Source organism: Auxenochlorella protothecoides (assembly GCF_000733215.1).
Source record: "Auxenochlorella protothecoides strain 0710 unplaced genomic scaffold scaffold52, whole genome shotgun sequence".
Classification (NCBI taxonomy): Eukaryota; Viridiplantae; Chlorophyta; class Trebouxiophyceae; order Chlorellales; family Chlorellaceae; genus Auxenochlorella; species Auxenochlorella protothecoides.
In genome coordinates, this window is record NW_011934159.1 from 89,465 (window position 1) to 111,005 (window position 21,541).

General features: G+C 58.4%; 7 protein-coding genes across 7 annotated transcripts; 5 read left to right on the forward strand and 2 right to left on the reverse strand.

Annotated features, from left to right (window-relative positions):
- Positions 1-850: 850 nt before the first annotated feature.
- On the forward strand, positions 851-3,752 carry F751_4390 (Cell cycle checkpoint control protein RAD9A; the record flags this gene model as incomplete). The annotated part of the gene is made up of 8 exons (XM_011398079.1): positions 851-967; positions 1,092-1,214; positions 1,315-1,414; positions 1,596-1,707; positions 1,837-1,955; positions 2,102-2,179; positions 2,386-2,637; positions 3,565-3,752. 8 exons carry the CDS (start codon positions 851-853, stop codon positions 3,750-3,752), a joined length of 1,089 nt encoding a protein of 362 aa, XP_011396381.1.
- Positions 3,753-4,987: 1,235 nt separating this feature from the next.
- On the forward strand, positions 4,988-9,211 carry F751_4391 (putative AAA domain-containing protein C16E9.10c; the record flags this gene model as incomplete). Its single annotated transcript, XM_011398080.1, has 9 exons — positions 4,988-5,127; positions 5,771-5,927; positions 6,072-6,620; positions 6,768-6,904; positions 7,234-7,333; positions 7,619-7,727; positions 7,873-8,111; positions 8,347-8,736; positions 9,185-9,211. The coding sequence occupies 9 exons, from the start codon at positions 4,988-4,990 to the stop codon at positions 9,209-9,211; spliced, it is 1,848 nt and encodes a 615-aa protein (XP_011396382.1).
- Positions 9,212-10,843: 1,632 nt separating this feature from the next.
- Positions 10,844-11,080, forward strand: F751_4392 (UPF0161 protein; the record flags this gene model as incomplete). Its single annotated transcript, XM_011398081.1, has 1 exon — positions 10,844-11,080. A coding segment is annotated over one exon (237 nt), but the record flags the coding sequence as incomplete, so codon positions are not given.
- A 2,380-nt stretch (positions 11,081-13,460) lies between these two features.
- On the reverse strand, positions 13,461-14,527 carry F751_4393 (hypothetical protein; the record flags this gene model as incomplete). Its single annotated transcript, XM_011398082.1, has 3 exons — positions 13,461-13,525; positions 13,689-14,045; positions 14,230-14,527. The coding sequence occupies 3 exons, from the start codon at positions 14,525-14,527 to the stop codon at positions 13,461-13,463; spliced, it is 720 nt and encodes a 239-aa protein (XP_011396384.1).
- Positions 14,528-15,766: 1,239 nt separating this feature from the next.
- Positions 15,767-15,952, forward strand: F751_4394 (hypothetical protein; the record flags this gene model as incomplete). The annotated part of the gene is made up of 1 exon (XM_011398083.1): positions 15,767-15,952. The coding sequence occupies one exon, from the start codon at positions 15,767-15,769 to the stop codon at positions 15,950-15,952; it is 186 nt and encodes a 61-aa protein (XP_011396385.1).
- An 812-nt stretch (positions 15,953-16,764) lies between these two features.
- Positions 16,765-17,746, forward strand: F751_4395 (Hypoxia-inducible factor 1-alpha inhibitor; the record flags this gene model as incomplete). The annotated part of the gene is made up of 2 exons (XM_011398084.1): positions 16,765-16,908; positions 17,588-17,746. Coding segments are annotated over 2 exons (303 nt in total), but the record flags the coding sequence as incomplete, so codon positions are not given.
- Positions 17,747-19,037: 1,291 nt separating this feature from the next.
- On the reverse strand, positions 19,038-20,362 carry F751_4396 (Uncharacterized protein ycf39; the record flags this gene model as incomplete). The annotated part of the gene is made up of 4 exons (XM_011398085.1): positions 19,038-19,112; positions 19,302-19,608; positions 19,836-20,096; positions 20,298-20,362. 4 exons carry the CDS (start codon positions 20,360-20,362, stop codon positions 19,038-19,040), a joined length of 708 nt encoding a protein of 235 aa, XP_011396387.1.
- Between the last annotated feature and the right edge of the window lie 1,179 nt (positions 20,363-21,541).

A 21,541-nucleotide genomic window follows, 5' to 3' on the forward strand; every position in this document is an offset into this window, starting at 1 on the left:
TCGGCCTCTTGGCTGCCCAGTGTGCTCTATAACCAAAAAAAAGAATGAATTCTGTTGCTGCACTAGAATAAGTACATTATCTGTAGTTCACCAACTGGGCAACCACCACCCTAGACCCCCAACCTTCAGGAGCGATAAGTTTTCAGTGATGGGAAACATCTGAAAGTCATATCGTTTTGCCGCCTGCACATGGGAAGGTGCCAGGGAGAACGATACTTAGAGCAGGGACGATAATGTCACAGATGCATCATGCTTTCCAAGACTACCCTAGGCCAACCTGTTCGAGGCCGAGTTCCATAACTGCCTCGGCTACAAGCCCAGACGCAGAGGAGGGTGCATCATCTATAACCTCGCTGCTCTCTTCAGTCTGAAAATTGAACTTGAACATAGCCCACAGTGGCCAGGGCCGCAACGTCGGTGAGGGTGGCTTGAGCAGACGTCACCCACGAGCTGGGTCAGTTTGCGACACAGTCGCGAGCCATCAAAACCGATCTGTCATAAAACTACAAGTATATGGATCTGGTGAAGTGGGTGCCGCTCTAACAGCGCAGCTAAATATGGTAGAGATGACGGTGCTCGCAACATGGCGCCCGCGCGCTGAAGTCGCGGTGCATGATCTCTCTCAGCAGCTTGTTGATCCCATCCGCATTCACGCCACTATGGATGCGTACGAAAAGGAGTGAATGTTTTAGAGCAGGCGTATACCGAAGCCATTGGAGTCCTGCAGACCGTCGATCCAGCACAGATCACTTCTCGACGAGGACCCCGATCATTCTTGTGCACACCACACATAAGATCATCAGACCTGAAATCTAACTGGATGTAGGAACCGAACAGGTGGACTATAGACATGGCGGGCTCCTTGCGGCTGTCTCTGGTGGACACTCAGCTCAAGCACTTCAAGCTGAGTCTTCAAGCCTTGGCCAAGATTGGAACGGATCTCCTCATCGAGGCCCTGCCGACGCGTGTGAGCAGATTGCCCAGCTTGGCAGAATGTTTGCATTCAACTGATTGTATGCATCTGCCATCTGACCTGGCATTGGCTCAGGCCCGCCCGCGCCATGACATTCCCGCTTTGCTCCCTCCTGCAGCTCATCCTGCGGTGCATCAACCCCTCCCGCTCCGCCTACCTGTCGCTCACCTTTCACGCCTCGTGCTTTGATGCCTATGACGTGTTCCGCTCGGAGGTCGTCCAAGCGGGGGTGCTCATGAAGGTGAGCGCAGGAGCGGCTGTGCTGGTAGTGTCTTTGTACTCCATGAATCCTGCGCAGCATTCTTCAGCGACACCCACCTGGCGCCTGCAAACCCGCGCAGCAAGTATTGGCAGTATTCAGGACTCAGCGCATTAATAGACTTAACCTGGACCTTGGGTCCGACGGTGACTGGCTGGAGGTGGTCATCTTCTGTGACAGCGGTGCGTGTGGCGGTGCGCATCGCATCCATCACTTGGGCTCCTCGGCAAGTTTGACTTGTCCCCCTTGAACATCCATGCTCATGCGTTTCCCAGCATGGCCACACTTTTGTGAGGCATGATCCGGCCGTCCCGCCTGGCAATCAGCTGGGCAGTCAGCCAGCACTCTACTCCTCACGCGCAGGGCTCCGCAAAACATTCCGCATGCGGACCACGGAGGCCGAGATCCTGCAGGCGTCGGTGGATCGAGCAGGGTTCCCCATCACCCTCACAGCTGAGACACAGTCCCTGGCCAGGTCTGCTGGAGGAGTAGGTGATTTGCCCAATGCATGGGCCGGCTCTGGCTGATGGAGCCCATGTTGGTTTGAGTGCAAGCCTGAAAATGATGACTTGTCCACACAACTCATCCGTGTCCTTCCGTCTAGGCTGCTGGCCAGTTTCCAGTGGGGCCTAGAGGAACTGACCCTGGTTGCTGTCCCATCCTCGGCATCAGACCCCAACGGAGCCGTACAGCTGCACAGCCACGCAGACCCCAGCAGAGGTGGTATGGGCTGGGGGCGCTGCATGGTGGGACTGGGGGGTGCAGAGCGGGTCATGCGTGCCTCATGGCAATTGACGTAGCCATGCCACACCTCTCCCTTCCCCGGGGCATGGCCATCTAATGTGCCAGATCCCCTTTCTACACAGCAGACAATGGTCAAGGCGCTCTCGTGACCAAGCTGGCCATTGACGCTCGCCGGACTTTCCTCGAGTACCAGCACACGACGGGTAGGGTGTAAGGATGCATGCTGATGGGACTGGGCGGCACTGCCGCAGTCGTGCAGCGCCTGGACCCGATTGGCCACCCTGGTGGGCATTAAGCAGGAGACGAATTGAGCAATGTTTTACTCGCAATGCACCTTGACTGTTTTCTCTGAGTTACAGAGCGCTGCACCCATCCCCACTGCCTCCCGGCATCCCTCATCCGCCCCCAGATGGTGTGCGGTCTGTGACCTTCAATGTCAAGGACTTCAAGGCCATGCTCTCACTTTGCGAGCACCTCGGCCGCCCCTTGGTGCTGAGGATGGAGGGCCCCGGCCTGCCCTTGATGGCAGAGCCAGGGGGGGAGGGGGGCGGGGAGCTGGAGGCGCAGCTGGTGCTGGCCACGCTGATGGAGGGCAACGACGGCCTGACCCAGGCAACTGGAGGGGCACCCGCCCCAACGCAGCCAGAAGTCCACACGGATGGTGAGTACGGGACGGAATGGTGTCGCAGACGTGCAGAAGGGCATGTGCTGAGCCGCATACAATGCAATACTGTGCTACATGCTCGCCTACAATGTACCAAACTTCAGCACCAGCCCATGGTAATGTAATCGAAGCTTGCCTCCGACTATAATCTCCAAGTTTCCTGTGCAGGCCCTTCCCAGGAGACCGAGAATCGCATCTCCACGGCACGTTGGGATGCCCCAGACGCAGACCTCAGGTGCAGACTGTAGGAGTGATGGTGGTGCGCCGTAGCGGAGTTCGTGCATATTACTGCAAACGGGCCTCGGGATGGAGATGTGCAAGGAATCACATAGATTACCACTTTAACTGAGGGGATGAACACCAATCAATGCAGTGGAGCAAATGGCGAGGAGCAGGAGGTCGGCGGGAGTCCGCTCAGGGAGGAGTATGTCGGGGGCTTGCCAGGAGTCATGACCGACCATGAATGGGCCTGATACCCACTAACAGAACAGATGCACCCCTTGACCGGCGCCGATGACTTGTTCAACTTTTACAGATGTATATTCATGTTCCTATGCATAGATTCGTGAAATATGCTTGATCATACGATCGCGATTTGTCGACCGACCGATGACTAGCCACGAAGGAAACTGTGAATGCAAAGTTCGACGGCACCCCTGTACCCCTCCATGCTAGGCAATTGGAGCGAACTTCACGCCCAACCACCATTCGAGGCCACTTTTCATGCATTACCCATATTGCTGAGCCACGCGGATTACCCCAGAATGTGGCCGTTCCGATGCTGCCAGGTCTGCTCTCGGGCACCCCCGGTCACCGACGAGCCGGCACCTGCTGAGAAGAAGCAGGTACCGACGACACCACCGCAGTCACTAGAACTAATTCGAGCGCATAGTAGATCTGGCTCGCGCATTCTGCAGAACGCAGACTCTGGCGCCAGTCGGCAGCGTGCCGGCCCGAGTCAGTCGCTGCTGGAGGCGTCGGCACGGAGATTGGCATCAGTGACGGAAACCGACGTCAACGAGGCAGTGGTATGGGACCTAGACGACCAAGGGATCCCGCAAATGTTCCTGGATGCCTATTTCGACGCCATCAAGCAAGAAAATGCCAAGTGAGTTGATTGGGGAAGGGCTGGTATATGGATGGGTGTCTTGCAACATGATTGTAAAAGGAGATTAAAGGGCTGGAGTGGCTTGCACGGCATTAGACCCAAACCCTAACTACCCGGCATACACAACACTGAATGCCAAGAAGCCTCTGACCTTCGATCACGCTCATTATCTGGTCAGGTGGGCGATTGATAACCCTGCAGTGGCAGACCTGTTTGCCGAGGATGCCAAAATGCTGACACAAGACAAGCAGAATCTGACCGGACGGCCTGCCATCCTGAAACAGCTTGAAAAAGGTGCGGCGTTAGCAAGGTTGATGCAGACCGTCCTTCCTTTTGGATTACCAGTGCTTTGCCTGGTGTGACATCTGTGTGGCGGCAGTGCCTGATCATGCCGGCTGTAGATTTCTGGGCCCTATCAATCCAGTTACTTGGATTACAGGTGTGCTCCCCTCTTGCCTTAAATATTTCTTCATCCAACTGTGCTCTGATCTCTTGTATTTGCAGGTGTCGGGCTCCTCGTCAAGATGGGAGGAAAGTCTGGCGATGTCCCAGAAGTGACAGTGGAGGGGCCATCACGCACGCCGGAGGGGTACCATGTGATGAAGTGCAGCATGAAGCGAGGCCTAAGAACCCTGTCTTTCACCCTAGAGTTTCACATCAAGGGCGGGAAGATCCAATATATGCAGAACACCCGGTCATAGACAGTGTAGGACGGTCGAATGATCCTGAGGTTTGCATTTTATTCCAGACAGGTTCCCAAGGAGATGACCCCGTGCCTGTGTACTCCATTCCTGCTGCAAGATGTAAGCATCGTGACATCATTACAGGAGATTCATGGACGAGTGAACTGACAACCACAAGGCCATTCCTAGCAAGGCCGATGCAAGAGACCCTGTCGCATATATCTAGACAGACTGAGGCAGCCCAGGGTTTCAGGGCGTTGAGGGCCAGAAGGACATCTGTTTTGGGTCAGTGAACGGGGTCATAGAATGTTGACAGGTTGCATGTTACATGAGAGGTCAGGGCTTTGAGAAGCTTAAATGCTGATCTTGCAGGGTTTCTTGGATAGATGTTGAGGACGCGGTGGTGCTGTGCGTGATGAGCAAGCTCGAAGTCTCTTCCGCGCGCGCGCGCTTCGTTATTCGGTATGCATGTAGCGCACCCACGAGTCACTGCCCTTTCCTTGCATCTGGACTCACCATGCATATGAAATAAGATGAAGCCTGCTTATTCACCGCGATGAGCGCTCGTACGGGGTTGGGGCGCCTGGGTGGGTCTCTGTCGGAGGACCGCGCCCTGGCCGAGCGATTGGAAGCCCTGCTGTCCTCTCTGGAGGGCAGCTTAGACCTCGACGATCTTTCCTCCAGCTTGAGAGATAGGTACCCCGAGTACAGGAGGAAGAAGACAGGACCATTCAAGCAGCTGGTGGTGAGGGGCCTCGAGACTGTGCGCAGAAAGCACCCGGAACTTTTCGCCGACGAGGTGCGAGAAGGTGGTGCAAGAAAGGAGCTTGAAGATTGGGAGCCAGTCGACCTTCTCTAATGTCCCAGCTATTGCTGTTCTGCCACGACAGGAGGATGCAGAGGAGGACGAACCAGCGCTTGCCTCAGGATCTGGTGCTTCAGCCCCAGCTGGTCTGAACAGGAGTCTGAACAACCTCTACAGGCAGCCCGAGGAGCAGCCAACTGCAGCAGCTGGAGAAGCTTCCGGGGACATGGCAGGCCTGAATATTGGTGAGACGACTCTAGAAGCCGCACCCACAGGTCAAGCCACCACTTCAGCGCAAGCGGTCCAGCAGCAGCAGGGGAAGCGTGCTGGCACCCCCTCAAGGTATACATCAGATGCAGTGGCGTATGGGTGCAATGGGGGCAGAAAATCAAATGTCATGTATTGAAGGCCGGTCTCGCTTAGGAAAAGGATCAGAAGGCTCTGTGTGAGTATCACAGCTGGTTCCCATCTGGGCTCAGTCTAGTCCATCAGGCCATCCCTGTGCCATTACCAGCGCCTCCCTGCACACCACAGGCCAGGGTCAAGCAAGAGGGCTCGGGTTGCTGGGGGCGTGCGCCTTGCCTCAGCCCTGGCCGACCCACGGCCCGTGTTCTACGCTGATCTGGGCGGCATTGAGAGCGTGCTGGAATCCATCAAGGAGCTGGTGGAGCGACCATTGCGCCACCCAGAGGTTGGCTGATGCTGGTCCACAATGCCTGTTCACTGGGGTCGCTCGTGCATCCTGGCGTGCACCCTGCCAGTCTGGTCGGGCCTGCTACAGGTGCTTGCCTGAAGACGGGGGTGCCCATCTATCCCCCCCTCCTCCTACTTCCAGGTGTACGACTGGCTGGGGGTAGAACCCCCCCGCGGTGTCCTTCTGCACGGCCCCCCGGGCTGCGGCAAGACGGCCCTGGCCAACGCCATTGCCAACGAGTGCGGCGTCCCCTTCTTCCGCTTGTCAGCTCCGGAGGTGGTCAGCGGCATGTCTGGCGAGTCGGAGGCCAAGCTGCGGGGTGTGTTTGCCGAGGCGGCCGCAGCCGCCCCCGCCATCCTCTTCATCGACGAGATCGACGCCATAGCCCCCAAGCGCGAGTCGGCGCAGCGCGAGATGGAGCGCCGCATCGTCGCCCAGATGTTGACGTGCATGGACGACCTGGCGGCGGCCGGCTCCGGTGGTGCACCCCGGGGTTCCGCCGCAGCAGAGGCCGGGCCGGGCATGGAGGTCGACGAGGAGGTCCGGCGGGAGCCTGGGAAGCATGTGGTAGTCATTGGCGCGACTAACCGACCCGATGCCATCGACGCCGCGCTGCGCCGCGCCGGGCGGTTTGATCGGGAGATCCCACTCGGCATCCCCTCTGAGGAGGGAAGGGCACGCATTCTTGAGGTGATGAAAGAAGGTGTTGGGGGAATGGAAGGCTCGAGGGACGGGAGCCCTGGGCTGAGCAAGGTAGCGTCGCGAAGGTCTTCGAGTTGCTCGTCAGGGCGCACTGGGTGGCCCCATCACCCCACCTCGCCCTGTGGCCCTGCCCAGGTCCTGGCGCGGCCGCTGCGACTCGAGGGCAGCTTCGACTTCAAGGCCATCGCCAAGAAGACCCCGGGCTTCGTGGGTGCCGATCTCTCGGCCCTGATGAAGGAGGCGGCAGCCCTGGCCGTGAAGCGCATCTTTGCGTGAGTCTTTGACCTGTAGGAGGTGCCGAGTCATGACTGCTGGGGGTCGATTGTTGCGATGTGCCAGGCAGTGAGAGGTCAGGTGGAGCCTGCATAGCGTGGGGGGTACCTGACCCCCGTGTGGGGAAGGCATGTATCAGGGTCCTCGTTAACACCACTCACCACCACATCCCTCTGCTGTTTTGAAGGGATTTGGAACAGGTTCGGCTGGAGGAGGGGGCCATGGCAGAGATGGTGGATGCGCCAGCGACCCCGCAACCCCACGTCAGTGGGCCCACGGCAGCCGGCGCCGGTGCAGATCTGCAGGAGCCTCCTGCGGCCTCGGGCAGGCAGGCAGGGGAGCAGGATACCTTGACCCCTGCTGAGCTGGAGGGCCTGGCGATCACGATGGCGGATGTGGAGTCAGCGGTGGGCAAGGTGCAGCCGTCTGTGAGACGTGAAGGGTTCGCAACCACACCAGACACGACGTGGGAGGATGTGGGGTCCCTGCAGGAGGTGAGTGGGCGAGTGGCTTACTTTGCCGGGATGTGTGTCAGATCATGTGCGCTCGATGAGCAGCACGTCCAGTAGTCCCAGGTTGTCTGAAGCACAGGGGCCACAGGTCCTGTACTGCGCAGGCTGCCTGCAGTCTCCATCACTGCCATATCTGTGCATGCGAGTCATTCAAGGCAGGCAGATACAACATACCGTCCTTCCATCCCAATGACTCCCCAGATTCGGAACGAGCTGGACTTTGCCATCACCCAGCCCATCGCCAACCCAGGCATCTTTGCTGCCATGGGCCTGCAGCAAGGAGCTGGCGTGCTGCTGTATGGTCCACCAGGTGGGCTCTATCGATGCATTCAGAGGGATGAATGGCCCGGGCGCTGCCATGTGAGCTCCTGTGTCAGTGCTGCCCTGCCCACCCGCATGGCTGTGCCTCGATGCCTGAGTTTTCACACTGACACTCCCCACGCTTTCTCCCCCAGGCTGTGGAAAGACGCTGGTGGCCAAGGCGGCGGCGGCGGCGTCCGGGGCCAACTTCATCTCCATCAAGGGCCCCGAGCTGCTCAACAAGTACGTGGGCGAGAGCGAGCGAGCCGTCCGCCAGCTCTTTGCGCGCGCGGGCGCCGCGGCCCCCTGCGTCCTCTTCTTCGACGAGATGGACGCGCTGGCCCCGCGCCGCGGCGGCGAGACCAGCCAGAGCAGCGAGAGGCTTGTCAACCAGGTGAGGGTGTGGCGGCGGGCGATGGGTCGGGGGCCTGATGGTCTGACACATGGCCCTGGATTGACCTGTGCGAGGGCTCGAGGGGGGTTTGGGGGGGTCCCCTTGCTTTGCCCTTTGAGATTCTTGCACTCTACCACATTGAGACCCCACTTGAAAACCCTCTGGAACTCCGCTCCACACTCTCCATTGCTTTGTACCTCACCCCCACACCCACTCTCCCCAACCACTGCACCAGTTGCTGACGGAGATGGATGGCGTGGACGGCCGGACAGGGGTATACCTCATCGCCGCCACCAACCGCCCCGACATCATCGACCCGGCCCTCCTCCGCCCCGGCCGCCTGGACAAGATGCTGTACGTGCCCCTGCCCGACGCCCCGGGGCGCGCCTCCATCCTGCGCGCCCTGACCCGCCGGACCCCGGTGGGGGGCGCCCTGGACCTCGACGCGCTGGCCGCCTCCCAGCGGCTGGAGGGCTTCTCCGGCGCCGATCTGGCGGCCGTGGTGCGGGAGGCCTGCGTCGCGGCGCTGAAGGAGGGCCTCGCAGCTGCTGGCCTGGGGGGTCTGGGTCCAAACCAGGCAGGGCCGCTGGTGACCCAAAGGCATCTGGAGGCCGCGGCCAACAGGGTGCAGCCCTCGGTCTCGCGCCGTGACCGGGCCATGTACGAGCGGCTGAGGGACAGACTGTGCAGTGCGAGGGGCCACATACTGGGCGAGGTAGGTGGGTGGGTGGGGGAGCGGGCGTGGGCTGAGTTGAGGATGGGGAGGGGGTATGTGCGGGGGAGGGATGCCTGGTGCCGAGAGGGGAGCTGGTGGTGCGGGGGAGAGATCGGGTATTGTTGGACCCCATGGTGTGCCAAGCAACCCAAGCGACAACGAGGTCTGAGTGCCCCTTCCAGAATCCTTTGAATCTTGTATCATCTCCCATCCACGCATGGACAGGACGGCAAGCCCGTGGGAGAGTCCAGACCGGAGCCCGTGGATGCAAGTCCCCAAGCATGAAGAGGCTGATAGGGTGTCCTTGAGGCCATTGAACCTAATGCACATCCACCCACCCTGATTTTGCCCCCTTCAGAACCACTTCTCGGAGATTATACACTGAAACCAGAAAAGAAAGCGATGTCGACCATCAGGCAAGGCTGGAGCTGTTGCACGAGGGCTGCCAACTTCTGCGTTCAAACCAGCAGTTGACTTGGAAAGGGCGCGCGTCAAAACCCTCGCGGTTTCTGTCAGATTTCCATCGAGAACGGTCTTCAACCACCTCCAGATCCACTAGATAGTTCGCAAAGCTTCCTAATTGTCGAATTTAATGTGTGTCCATCTCCAGAAATTAAGCATCTTGTAATCATCCCTTCCCATCTGTCGACGAGGCCGGTAACAACCCAGGTCAGCCCTCGCCGGCTCGATACCACGATGCCTTCCGTTCGCGAGTTCTCGTCTCTCAAGCCCATGATTACAAAGGTGCATGGAATGGAAAGAGAGCTTCCTATCGGAGTTGGTTGGTACGATGTGTACCAGATAGCTTGCGCTCTCCCCTGCTGCACCGTCGAAAATGCCCTCAACAACCACCGATTGCAGTACTTTGGAGTGTACAGCGCCAGCAAAGTGGTGGAGAAGGCTAGCAGTGCTAGCCCCACAGTCGTTGCAATCTCGGCGCCAGTGCTTGCTGTCCCCAGCAGAGCTCGGCCTCAGATGTTCCTGTCACTTCCCCGAGGGGAGGTAAAACTCCAACTGCAGCACGCCGCTTGAGCCCGTAAGTGGGAGTGTATAAGGGACTGCAGACCTTGCCACTCACCTGCCGTCAAGCGTCTGTTTGGCCATAACAATGCCAGCTCTTGTCACCTCCTCTTTCGTTCACTCCCGTGCACAATGATTGTCATGCAGGAAGGCCCCAACATACCTGTGAAACTAGAACAGAAACCTTCAACATGTGGATGGTCCATCCTGATAGGTTCTAGCGTTGTATGATAGCAGACTCTTCAAATTGTGATGTCCTGATGCATGAATACTTTTGACAGGTCGCCCTCGTCCTCTCACCAACAACATCTGACTTCCTTGGACACTGTACAATACGAATGTACCCTTACGTTTGTACGACATCATCGTTGTGACCCAATCTCCTCCTCTGCACCCTGTGTGATTGTAAAATCCAGGCTTCAGTATGCTTGTTGACAAGGGGTTCGTGCACTGCGGCTGTGGTCCTGCCCTGAGATACCGCGGGAGAAAATCCTCACGACACATGCGACACCATTCGATTCGACCTTGCCTGGCCCCATGGCAGGGCGGGGAAGGCATCGAAATCGCATTACTTGTACATCTTCGATATTCTCTACCGGGCGGATGACAGGCATCTTCTTGTTCTCCCTCCCACGAACAGGCGGATGCTCTCGCCATGCACAGCCCCAACACCATGCTAGGATTTTGAAACTCAACAGTAGCAGACACCATCTTGCTGCTCGTAGGAGAACTCATTATGCATCCAGCGGGACGAGGGCGTGTCGTGAGTGCATTTCCTCCGATGATCATGATCAAAAGCTGACGGCACCTTCCAAGAAGGATCTGGGCACAAGGTGAATGAGGAACCCCGTGATGAACTCGGTTTGGCCACTCGAGTGGCACGAAGGATCCATCCCTCTGCAATGATGATGAACTCGCAAGCATGCTTTGATACATTCGATGGACGACCTGCGGGTGAAAGCCCCTCAACCACGAGTTTCCCCTTGGACATATTCCCAGGTCTGCCATCTCCCTGCTCAAGGGGTACAGAGCCTTCATCTCCCCCCTCCTCCAGCCAGTGTGTCGCTTCATCCCTTCCTGCTCTGTGTACTCCATAGAAGCCTACGAGACCTACGGCGCCTCGAAGGGGACCATCCTCATGGTCTGGCGCATCCTGCGCTGCACTCCGTGGGGAGGTTCTGGCCTTGACCCGGTCCAATGGCCTCCCCCGGGTCTGGAAAGATTTTTTCGCTGAGCAGAGGTCCCCAGCCTCATACAAATCCTGTCTGGAGCTTTGTTATAGATATGGGGGCATGCTCTAATGTACACTCAGAGGCTGCGGGGCTTTTCATGATCCTGCATTGGATCCCTGCCGGGCGTCCTTGCTTTGTGGCTGGGCCTGGGAGTCGTCGTGGCCACTCACAGGCTGACGGCTGTCTTCCTCCTCAGACGCTTCATCATCATCGTCGCTGAGACCCAAGAGCTCCAGCAACCCAAACAGCGTTTCCTCTGCAGCAGCCCGCCGCTGCTCCGGTGCCATTTCTGCTAGACGGCCTCGCAGCCCTGTGTCAAGAGCGGGGCGAGGGCAGCCGAGGTATTTGGTGTGTCAGTCAGAGACAGGTGCCCTGGTCTCCAGAGTCAACAAGTAGGGGATAAGGCAGGCCTCCATATCATGCATTTGACCTGACCCCACATGCAATGCAAGTATGGGGGACCACGAGGAAGGCCCAATCTGGCCAGAACCAGATCCTCCTCCCAAGCATTACTTCCATCCCCAGGTCTCCCTGCACACCAGCTGCAGCCTCAAGGGCCTTGCCTAGCTGCACCGACGAATCAGGTTCATCCTCGTCCCAGTTGCCCGGCGCATCCCCCCTCAGCTCATCCAGGAAGGGGTTTGGACAGCTGCCCCCAAGCAAAGATGGCCCCAACGGCTCCGCCACATCATTCTCTCCGGTCGCATACATCGCCGCTCTCCCATGTTGAGGGGAGGGCTTCAGACGCAGTCCAGGCCACACGTGGGCCTGCAGCGCCTCGTGGATGCGGGTCACGCCCTCGCTGGTGAGTGACAGCGCCTCACCATCGCCGGGGAGGGGCACCGCGACCAGTTCCACCAGCTGGTCTGCGCACCAAGCCCGTGCAGCTTCCAGGCGGGGGTCCTCCTCGTCGGCGCCATAGGCTGCCAGCACTCGCACTGAGCTACCATCGATCGCTCTCGTCTCCCACCAGCGCTGCACCCTGGAGAGGCTCTCGCCAACGGCCGCATCCACCACCAGTATGCATGCATCTGGCTGGGAAGGGGTGGGATCGCTCACATCCAGGAGGCGCACGCTGATGTTGGCATCGTAATACTTTGTACTTATGGACCATGGATGAGTGCATCCAGGATGCAGCCCTTCCTGCTCCAGAACCGCGAAGGTCAGCGCGGAAGTGATCGTGGGGTCGGTGCCCACCAAGATCAGAAGCGCCTCGCTACGTGTCATCCTCGCACACAAGTTACTTGTGTGGTATGCACTCACTGCCCTGGAAGGCAGGACGGGGCACTATGTGCATTGAGTTCCATGCCATATTTATGATCCCGGAGAACGTCAGAACACCCAGGGCGCCAAGTCTGATTGCCACCGAACGCCCGATGTTGTTTGCTGCTTAACACCAAGATCGATGCTGTTGCTGCGTTGAACTTGCATTGCCAAGTTTATCCTCCCTGATCTCTTCTGGGAAGCTATGGCGGTGGAGACAGAGGCACCATCGGCACAGCCAGGCCTGGAGCACGTCCCCTTCACAAAGCTCTACAAGGATATTCCCGTGCATTTCCAAGTGTTGAGCCTCCCCAAGCAGACGCTCATCTGGGTGGCGTGTGGACCGGCGCGGTTGAGATCCCTGTCAGCAGCCACAGTGGTACCTCAGGTCGCTCCTGGGACAGGTTGGGTTTTACGGCTTTGATATTGGTGTGGAGTAAATTTCTAACAGGGGACTTATTTACAATCCAATTTTGGAAAGTTCATATGATAAAGGAAAGCAGAGGACACCCATTCAAAGCTTCTCTCTCTCCTCCGCCCCCTCATCAGACGGGACTCCCGGCTGTCACATCGCTCATCGGGTGGGCGGCCAACTCTTCAGAACAGGGCCTTGCCAGTCGTCTAGGTGAGGGGCGATGACAGGAAGAATTGATCCTTCAGATGAGAAAATGATTACCTCATAGAATGCTACTTCCCTTCTGTTTCCTTCATCGTATCTTTGGTACCCTTGGAGATTCTGAAAGTGACTCTCCCACCCCTCCCTCCCTGTCCAGCTCAAGCTTCTGGAAAAGCCGTGATGGTGTCTCTGAATCTGCCCAGCAATTCAGCTGGAATGGAGGCTTTTGTCGAGCAGGAGCTCAAGGGCCACCTGCTCAGGCAATAGTGCAGCTCTGGACACGCACGAGGTGGCGCATGTGTGCCTCCAGAAGGGCTCCTCTTGCATGTGCGGAAGCTTGGGGCCCTCGGCTTGTGTCCAAGGCTGATGACCGTTCGTCCTCGCCTTTTCATCGGACAACACAATTTTCCGGCATCCCCACTGCATGGCTGCAGCAATGCCTGGTGCAGGAGGATTTCAAACTTACTTCTCACCCATCCTTGTCCGTTCTACTCTCACAAAAATTACAAGCCGGCTGTGGGCCCGGCGTCAAAACCCCCGACAGTCCCTAGATAGTCATCGTCAAAGTCTGCGGGATGTGGGAGCGGGCGAGATGCTGCCTAAGTGATGCTTTTGAGGGCGAGGGGTCTATGGAGTGCAAGGACATGCACACCGGCATAACCATCGATTCTTGCTGCTGTCTGCGCCCCCCCCCCTCACCCTTCGGTCCCCAAACCCAGCGCCCCACCCACCCGAGAAGTGCGAGGCCAGGAGCGCGCTCTCCGCGGCGTCCTCGGGCGAGGGCGCGGGGTCCTCGTCCTCCTCTAGCAGCTTGCCCTGCTCCTCCAGCCACTCGAGGGCGTCGGGGACGTAGTGTGCGCCCACTGCGCGCATGTCGGCCGTGCCCAGCGGATCCTCCACGTCCACCTCCACATCGCGTGGGTCGGCGGCGCGGCCGTCCAGCGTGATCAGGTCCCACACCTGGCGGTGCGTCCAGGTCTTGTACTCTGGGTCCTTGATGTCCCCTGTGTACCCGCAGCGGACGTCGTGGCGCCAGCGCGAGCCCATGCCCGCGTGCTGGCCCACCCGGGCCCGGGCCGCGTTCCAGGCTGTTGGATGATGGGGACAGGGGGCGGGGATGACCGGACCATGAGTGCATGGCCCATGGTGAGCCGGGCAATGGCACACCCTGGGCGCGCAGCACAGAGCACCACGAGCGCGCTCTTCGCCCCTTGGACCTGCATTCTGCGACCTGGCAACCCCGCTGCGACCCCGCACACTCCCCTGCGGCACCTTGGTTCCTCTCGTGCCGCTGCCGCTGGCATTCCGCCATGGCACGCAGGTCCCACTCGTCCAGGTCGTCCAAGGGGGGGGCGGGGGGACCCTCCTCAGCCTGGTTGGTCCGCATCCGCTCGTGCGCGGCCAGCCGCGCCTCCTCTCGCTGCCTGAACTCGTGGGTTGAGCACCGGCTCCAGGCCTCGCTCTCCAGGGCGGCCCTGGGTCCCAGCGCGGCGGCCTGCAGGTCCTCGAAGGTGTGCAGTGTGGGGCGCTGGCGGTTCACCAGCACGCCTGCATCGTCGACGGTGGCCATCCAAGGTCGCCAGCTGGTGTACCTGTGGTGGGCAGCAGCGTGCATGAGCAGGCGCGGGGACTGGGTGCGGCTCAGCCCACAGGTAGCTGCCACCAGGCCAAGCACTGTCGTGCAACTGAGGCTTCGAAAGTGCCACGTATCACCAACTCCTTATCCTGTATGATGCCCAAATACTTGCCTGGCGGTCTCAGGATCTTCCAGGATGGTCTCCAAGGCCAGGTCTACCGCCTCACTTTCCTGTGGGTCAGCTGCAGCGGCACACAGCTGAGTAGGGCGGCCACGCCTCCCTGGAGCGGGCTCATACATACAATGCCTTGGAAAGTTTCTAGTGAAAGGTCGCCCTGCGCGAAGACCAAAGCCCCAGATGGGCTGCGGGGCAGAAGCGAAGGAGAGCGCCATCGCCCAGACGAAGGGGACAGCTTCTCATGCGGTCATACTCATAGAGATTAGAATTTTTCTTGGATCGTGATGTATGCCAGATGTATGCAGGTGCAATTCCAACGAGGTAAAGCGTGAGCGGGCTAGCCTTGTTGAGGGAAATTTTCAGATAACTCATGCTGCGCTTGGGCTCGACACGCACTGATCATCGAGTAAGCAAGAAGACGCCATGTTCCGGATTCTGTTCTCTCGGTGTACGCAGGAATCAGAAGTAGAGTGCATCAGAATGGCTACATCTCCAATGCTGCTGAGCTGCATGCCAGCGGCTCGACTCGCCCGCTCTCCAAAGGGCCCAGCGGTGCATGGATCCATGCAGCGATCGACATGGGCGACTGCCGCATACAGACGCCAAGGTGCAGTTTCGCTTCAGGCACTCTCGGATATGGAGAGAAATGACATGCTTCGTATCAGTAATGTCTGGCCCCCGTCCCACTCTGCGCCACAGACCGTTTCCCAAGCATAAGGGCAAGCAGTGTTGATGCCGACAACGAGTCTCGACTGGAGGCCTTGGAGTCCATGGCACGAGGGGGAAAGGAGCAGAAGGGCGCAGTGGAGAAGAGACCATCGGTTCGGCCCAATCTCACACAGGTGAGGTCCTGGAAGTGTTAAGGCGACGGCAATGCTTGTTGTGGCTCATTGGAGAGGCGACGAATCAATTGCAGGGCCCGCAGAGCTTGTAGGCATCATGATAGGATTGCTCAGTGCGCTGCTCCCTGTACAAATCTGTAGGCTGCAAAGGCGGACATGGGACCCTCCACCGAATGGGGCGAGCGTGATCTCTTCCCCAAGGGCTGGGACGACATGCCGCTTCCCATGAAGGTGTCCCAGCTTTGGATGGGGAAGCGAGGTCTCCTCTTCTGGAGCAACAAACTGGCATGGGCTGCCGTGATAGGCGTCGGGGTGTTGTGGGTTGTGTTTCGCTTCGTTGGTCCGGCGCTGGGCTTGTACCAGCTACAAAGCGACCTGTCTACTCCAAACCTGCTCTGAACAGTTTATGTGATGCCTTGAACAGATTTATTTGGTGTATGGTCTTGTGACTGATGACACATGTTGTTGAGTTTGTGCTCATTATGAGCGCGCGGACTCTCGTGACGATTGCACAGATCCGACGAATTTGCATCTCCTCGATGTCGTCCTCGGCGCTATCTGCCACTCCATCCGCCAAGCTAATCCTCCCTCTCCGCCCTTTCTGAGCTGTGCTCTCAAGACGATGGGTGCGGCAGGCGTGCCCAGTTCAAAGGGTCCGGGAAGGACTCGGCCCCGACAGCACCAGAAACCGGCTGCTGACTTGCGCCTGCCAGCCATCTCTCACGAGTGCGCACCGTGCCATGTGTCAATTGCATGTTCGAGCACGGCGAGATCTTGCCAGCGCATCTGGCCCGCAGCCCACTCTCATCCCTTGGTCAACCTGCAGGGATGCCGAATATGGTGAGGTCGCCGGCGATCCGACATCACGAGTCTCCCCCTCCATCGAGCAGACCTGGTGCACCTATATAGAGCCCAAGTCCCTGCAAGCCTGGTACGCAGCCTTCAGGCTGGTCGCTGAGCAGCAAGCGGCGCTGCTCAAGGGGTCACCCCTCCTCTCGGGAGCTCTCCCAGATCTCGATGACCTGGTGCGTGATCCTCGTGGGGCTGGGTTCGCATTCTGATGATAAGGGAATTTGAAATCTCTTGTACTCCTGCTTGAAGACGTGCTTGTTCAGGCATTGCGCACACATCCCTACACCTCACCTTCTCAGGCCTCCTGGGTGACGAGCGAAACGTCATTCAGTGTATACTCCCTGGGGACCTCCCCTGGGCGCCTTCTGGTGTGTGATGCTGAGAAGAACATATATGGCAGCCATTACCACATCAGGGAGCCTGAGTCGAGCACCATCAAGCTGACAGCGGCAGAGTTTGTGCAGTGCGCGCGGAAATGGAAGAGCAAGCTCTTGGTCCTGGAGGTGAGCCTCGTCCACTGGGATGATTGTGGCGCCTGGCTGACCAAGGCGCTGCTGCTGCTGGCATGATGGAAACAGCAGCATGCGCAGTGGCTTAGATGCTGCTTGAGAGACCTATGAACGACCTCAATATCCTGGCGGGAGGGATGCCCGTGAGCCAACCCTATGGCCCTCATCCTGCCATGCAGGCGCTATACCCACTGGCAAGCATCAAGCCTTCCACAGAGAGAACCAGTCTCCGAAGAAACCTCCCAAGTGGTCTACAAACCTTGGTAGACTGGGACTGGCTAGAGGCGTGGCTTGCAGCGCAAGAGTTTGGGCCGCTGTCTTCGTTGCGCCTCATGGCTGGTGTGCGGGGCACCCTCCTGCCGGCAAGCTATGCTGTACGTGACAGGATACTCACCCAGGCGAGTAACAGACAGGAATGGCGATATCGTGAGGATCGTTTCAGTACGGGAATCGGTGTGCCATCTGCGAGTCCATTTCTCTAGAGTCCCGCCGTCTGTGCACAGAACTGCAAGAACACTTGGCCTGCTGTCTTCTTGTGAGGGATTCTGGTCCACTCTCACTTTTCCATATGCCAGCATTCAACTATCTCACCGCCTTCTTCCCTTGGCCCTGTCCCCTGCAGCTGACTGGGAGATCCAGGGTGTTCCTTTTCCCTCCATCCATGGCTTTTCAGGGCCTGTATCCCTACCCCGTCCACCATGGCTATGACAAGTACTCCATGGTGAATCTGGAGGAACCCGACGTGGCCGAGTGGCCCCTGGCCACGCGGCTGAAGGCAGTGAAGGCTGTATTGCACCCAGGCGATGCACTATTCATCCCAAACTACTGGTGAGACGGGGCGATGTGTGGCCATGCAGGACTGGGGACCTGGGGGCTTTGCTGGACGCGACTGGACGCAAGGTGCGAGGCATGCCATAACTTGCAGTGGGAGAACGCTGCGACTGGAGTTCCGCCGTGTTCCCAGTAGGGTCGGTCGATACAATCCCTCCAGGTTTGCACATGTCGAGATGCTAGCTCCAGAGGACCTGATGCTGACACTTGAGCTAGGACAGGGCGCTCGTGGGCTCACTCCTGGTGCAGCGGCGGTTCACCTGTCACGTGCACTGGAGGAGAGAATCTGTGAGGCCGAGTCCCCAAAGGTGAGTGGCGGGCAGGGAGTGGTGGGCAGGACCTGGAGCGGATTTCCCAGAGAGTGTCAACTGTCTTCTTCACAGTTTTTCAATCAACTAGATCTATCCACCTCTCTGACCATGTATCAACCCTGCTGTGCATCCCAGGCCGTGAGGGAGTGGCTCCTGCGCATCGCCGCGGGGATGGAGATTGAAGGTGTGGACCTGGCTACGGTGAAAGGATACAAGCGGATCGTGCTGTGCCAGGGGGTGCGCGATGATGTCGAGGCTGTCCTCGGCCAGGGTGCCTGGTCGACGTTCCTGCCCTCCATGTGCGAGGGCCGCCTGCAACCTACGCCTTGGCTGAACAAGGTAAGAGATTTAAATCAGATATGGTGCCTGGCGACCGCCCACTGCCACTGTCCTGCGTGTAGAGGGAGAGTTGATTCCCTATTTGGCCGTACAGCATCGACCTGATGCCGGGCCAGAAGATGTGCCCTTCCTTCAAATACTCCTACTTCTCGCTGTCCTCCCCTGACTCCTCCAGAACTTTCGGGAGCCGCTCTATCTTACGGATGTCCCAGTCAGGCTCGAGGATGACCGCACCGAGGAAGAGAAAAAGTATCCTGAGCTCTTCAGGCACCGCCTCAGAGGTGACCATGGGCCAACTATATTCTGTGTATACCAGTGTAGACTGCGTTGATTGTTCATTGATCGTGAGTTTGATTTAAGAAGTTCCCTCTACTCTTCATTTGTAGCTGGAGGCTGGACGGTTCCCGAGAACAAGTGCACCATCCCAATTCCTGGATATAACGTTCCAGCATCATACCAGCCTCAGAGTCAGCAAGCTTGACAGGAGTGGTGTCAACAAATGCCCTCCCCACCGCCCCAACTGTAAGCAGACTTGGCACCCCTCCTCTTGTCGAAATGTTTAATGAGTTCAAGATCCAGGCTGTAGCACCATGAGAAGGGGTGGAGATCTTCTCCGAGGCACATGGAATGGGGTCACATCTCTCAAACATAAAAGTCTTGTCGGGAGCTCCCGCCTCCCACCTCCTTCAGCTTCTTTGAGATGCTCGTAAAGTAATCCTGTACGGACAAATTGTGTCATGAGAGTGCTGAGTCACCACTATCCCTCCCCAGCCTCTAGAGTGTCACTTCTGAGATCTGATCCACTCCTCGCATGCCTTCAGACAGCCAGACATCGCACCTCTCCATGTGCACCACGACCCAATTCACCCTTTCAACCACACACCGTTCTCCAAAATTCCTTCCTACCTTGAGGTAGGCCTCCACGGTGGTCACTGACCCGGGCTCCACCCCGAGCAGGCGATAGGTATCGTGCATGGGGGCCGAGAAGTTCTCATTCCCGGCCAGGACCTCTGCAAAGGCCAGGCGATCTGCCGCGTCCCCTGCCCACTGCAGCGAGCGCAGGATGGACCGCGTGCCCTTCAGCAGCCAGACAGGGATGTTGCGCGTCTTGGCGTCCGTGTCGGCCAGTCGCTCGCAGATCCCGATGATCTCCTGGGTGGTGTACGCCTGCGGGCCCGCGATGTCCAGTGTCTTGTTCACCGCCTCTGGCGTCCTGCATGCGATGGTTTGGGGGAGACGATGATTTGAGGCGGGATGAAGAAGGCGGCAAGAATGACGATTCACAGAAGGGGACATTCTTCTGGAGAGTGATACTGGGAGGATGAGACATTGCCAGCTGCCAATAGTGGAACATCAAAGGGAAGTGCCCCTGTCGACGATGCCCTTGCCAAACAGCAGGGAATCCTTCAGATCAATACCCAGCCCGACACCATTCCAGACCTCAAAGATGCCAGGACCAGGCGGGCAATGTCCTGGGTGTCCATGTAGGCTGTGCGCGTGTCGTCCTTGGTCCCCCACACCGCGCGATCCTCCAGCACCGGGATGGCGTAGCTGGCGACCAGCGCCTGCATGAAGCCACACAGGCGCAGGATGGTGTAGTCCACCCCGCTTTGCTGCAGAAACTTCTCCGTGGCGTTCTTGATGTTCATGAGGGGGACTTCCGGGTGGCGGTCGCAGTGGACGATGGAGCAGAAGACATACCTGTGCGGCGACGAGCCCGACATGGATGAGGGTGGCGCAAGGAGTGCAAAGATCCCAAGGATACCATGTTGCTAGTGATAAAGCTGGCGCAGTGCTGACAAGAAGAACACAGGCCGCTTGCTGTGTCTTCGAGGCTCAAGCTGTCCATGCAATCATTCTCTGAAGTGCAAAGAGCACAACAACCCCTCTGCACACTCCCACCTTTGGATGGACATGGCTTGTGCGCACTGGATGAGGGCAACCTTGCTTTCCCAGTCGATCGCCATGGTCGACTCCTCCGGGCGGGCAGTTGCGCAGTCAATCACAGAATGGATCCCAACCAGAGCAGCTGGGAGAGAGGTAGGGTCCGTAAGATCCGCCTGCATGCGCGGCATGGGCATTAAAGCATTACCGTAGGGAGCAACACCATGGGCAATGGTGCATGCAGGGCGTGTACCCACGCCACACTCCACCCCCACCATCTAAGAAATTGTGCCAGGACTGCCCATCCATTCAGCCTACCTGGACGGTGGTCGCGCCCCAGTCTCGCAGGAAGTCGGCGGGCGTCTGGCGTGGCCTGACAGTGCACCGCACCTCATACCCCTCGTCCAGTGCCTGACGGACCACCTGCCTGCCTAGTGTGCCGGTGCCACCCACCACCAGCAGGGTGTTTTTTCCGACTGTCGAGCCACTGGACGCAGCGCACAAGACTGGGCGAGGGTATGACCGGGAAAGCGGGCCTGGGGCAAGGGCGTGGAGGGCTGAGCTCGGTGAGAGGTCCCGCCGAAAACGATGAATCGATCACGTCCCTCCTCATGCGACCGGGTACTGCCCTTCACGATACTGGTAATGGCATTCAGGGCATATGAAGAAGTCACGCACCTGTCCTCGTTACGCGCGGGCAGCCGTGCAAAGTGCTGGCATGGGGCATCGTGCCAATCCCTGCATGACCAGAGAATTGAGTCTGCATGGAGACCAGCGCTGGCGGTTGCGACCCCCGAGGGCTTTCTATAGCAAAAATGTTCGCTTCACTCAGGAACACGGCTTACAATCGCTGTCTCAATGTCCCTCGGTGCTGGGATGAGGCCGACTTGCAACTTGTGTGGTGGGTGCAAATTCGGCGAGTCGCGCGCGCATGAATTTCATCTCCTCAACACCCACGTGCCCGTGGCCCCATACTCTGCAAGAACAGAGACGGCCCGATGTCGGTGATGGCTGGTTGAATCGATAAACCAAAGGGCGGTGTAAATATTGGATAGCCTTCATGCATCTCGTTAGGCTGTCGCGGCAGCTGTGTGTCCTCGCAAGCCTCTCCCTCCTTGTGGTCTGTCACTGTTCTATTGACTACGATCTGCATGACGACGCCAGGTTTATTGTTTCTGTCGCAGCTGACGTCCCCGGTGAGATTAGGATAATGCGAGGTGATGGTAGCGAGGGGGTGGGCCGGGTATCTTGCGTCTCTGCTC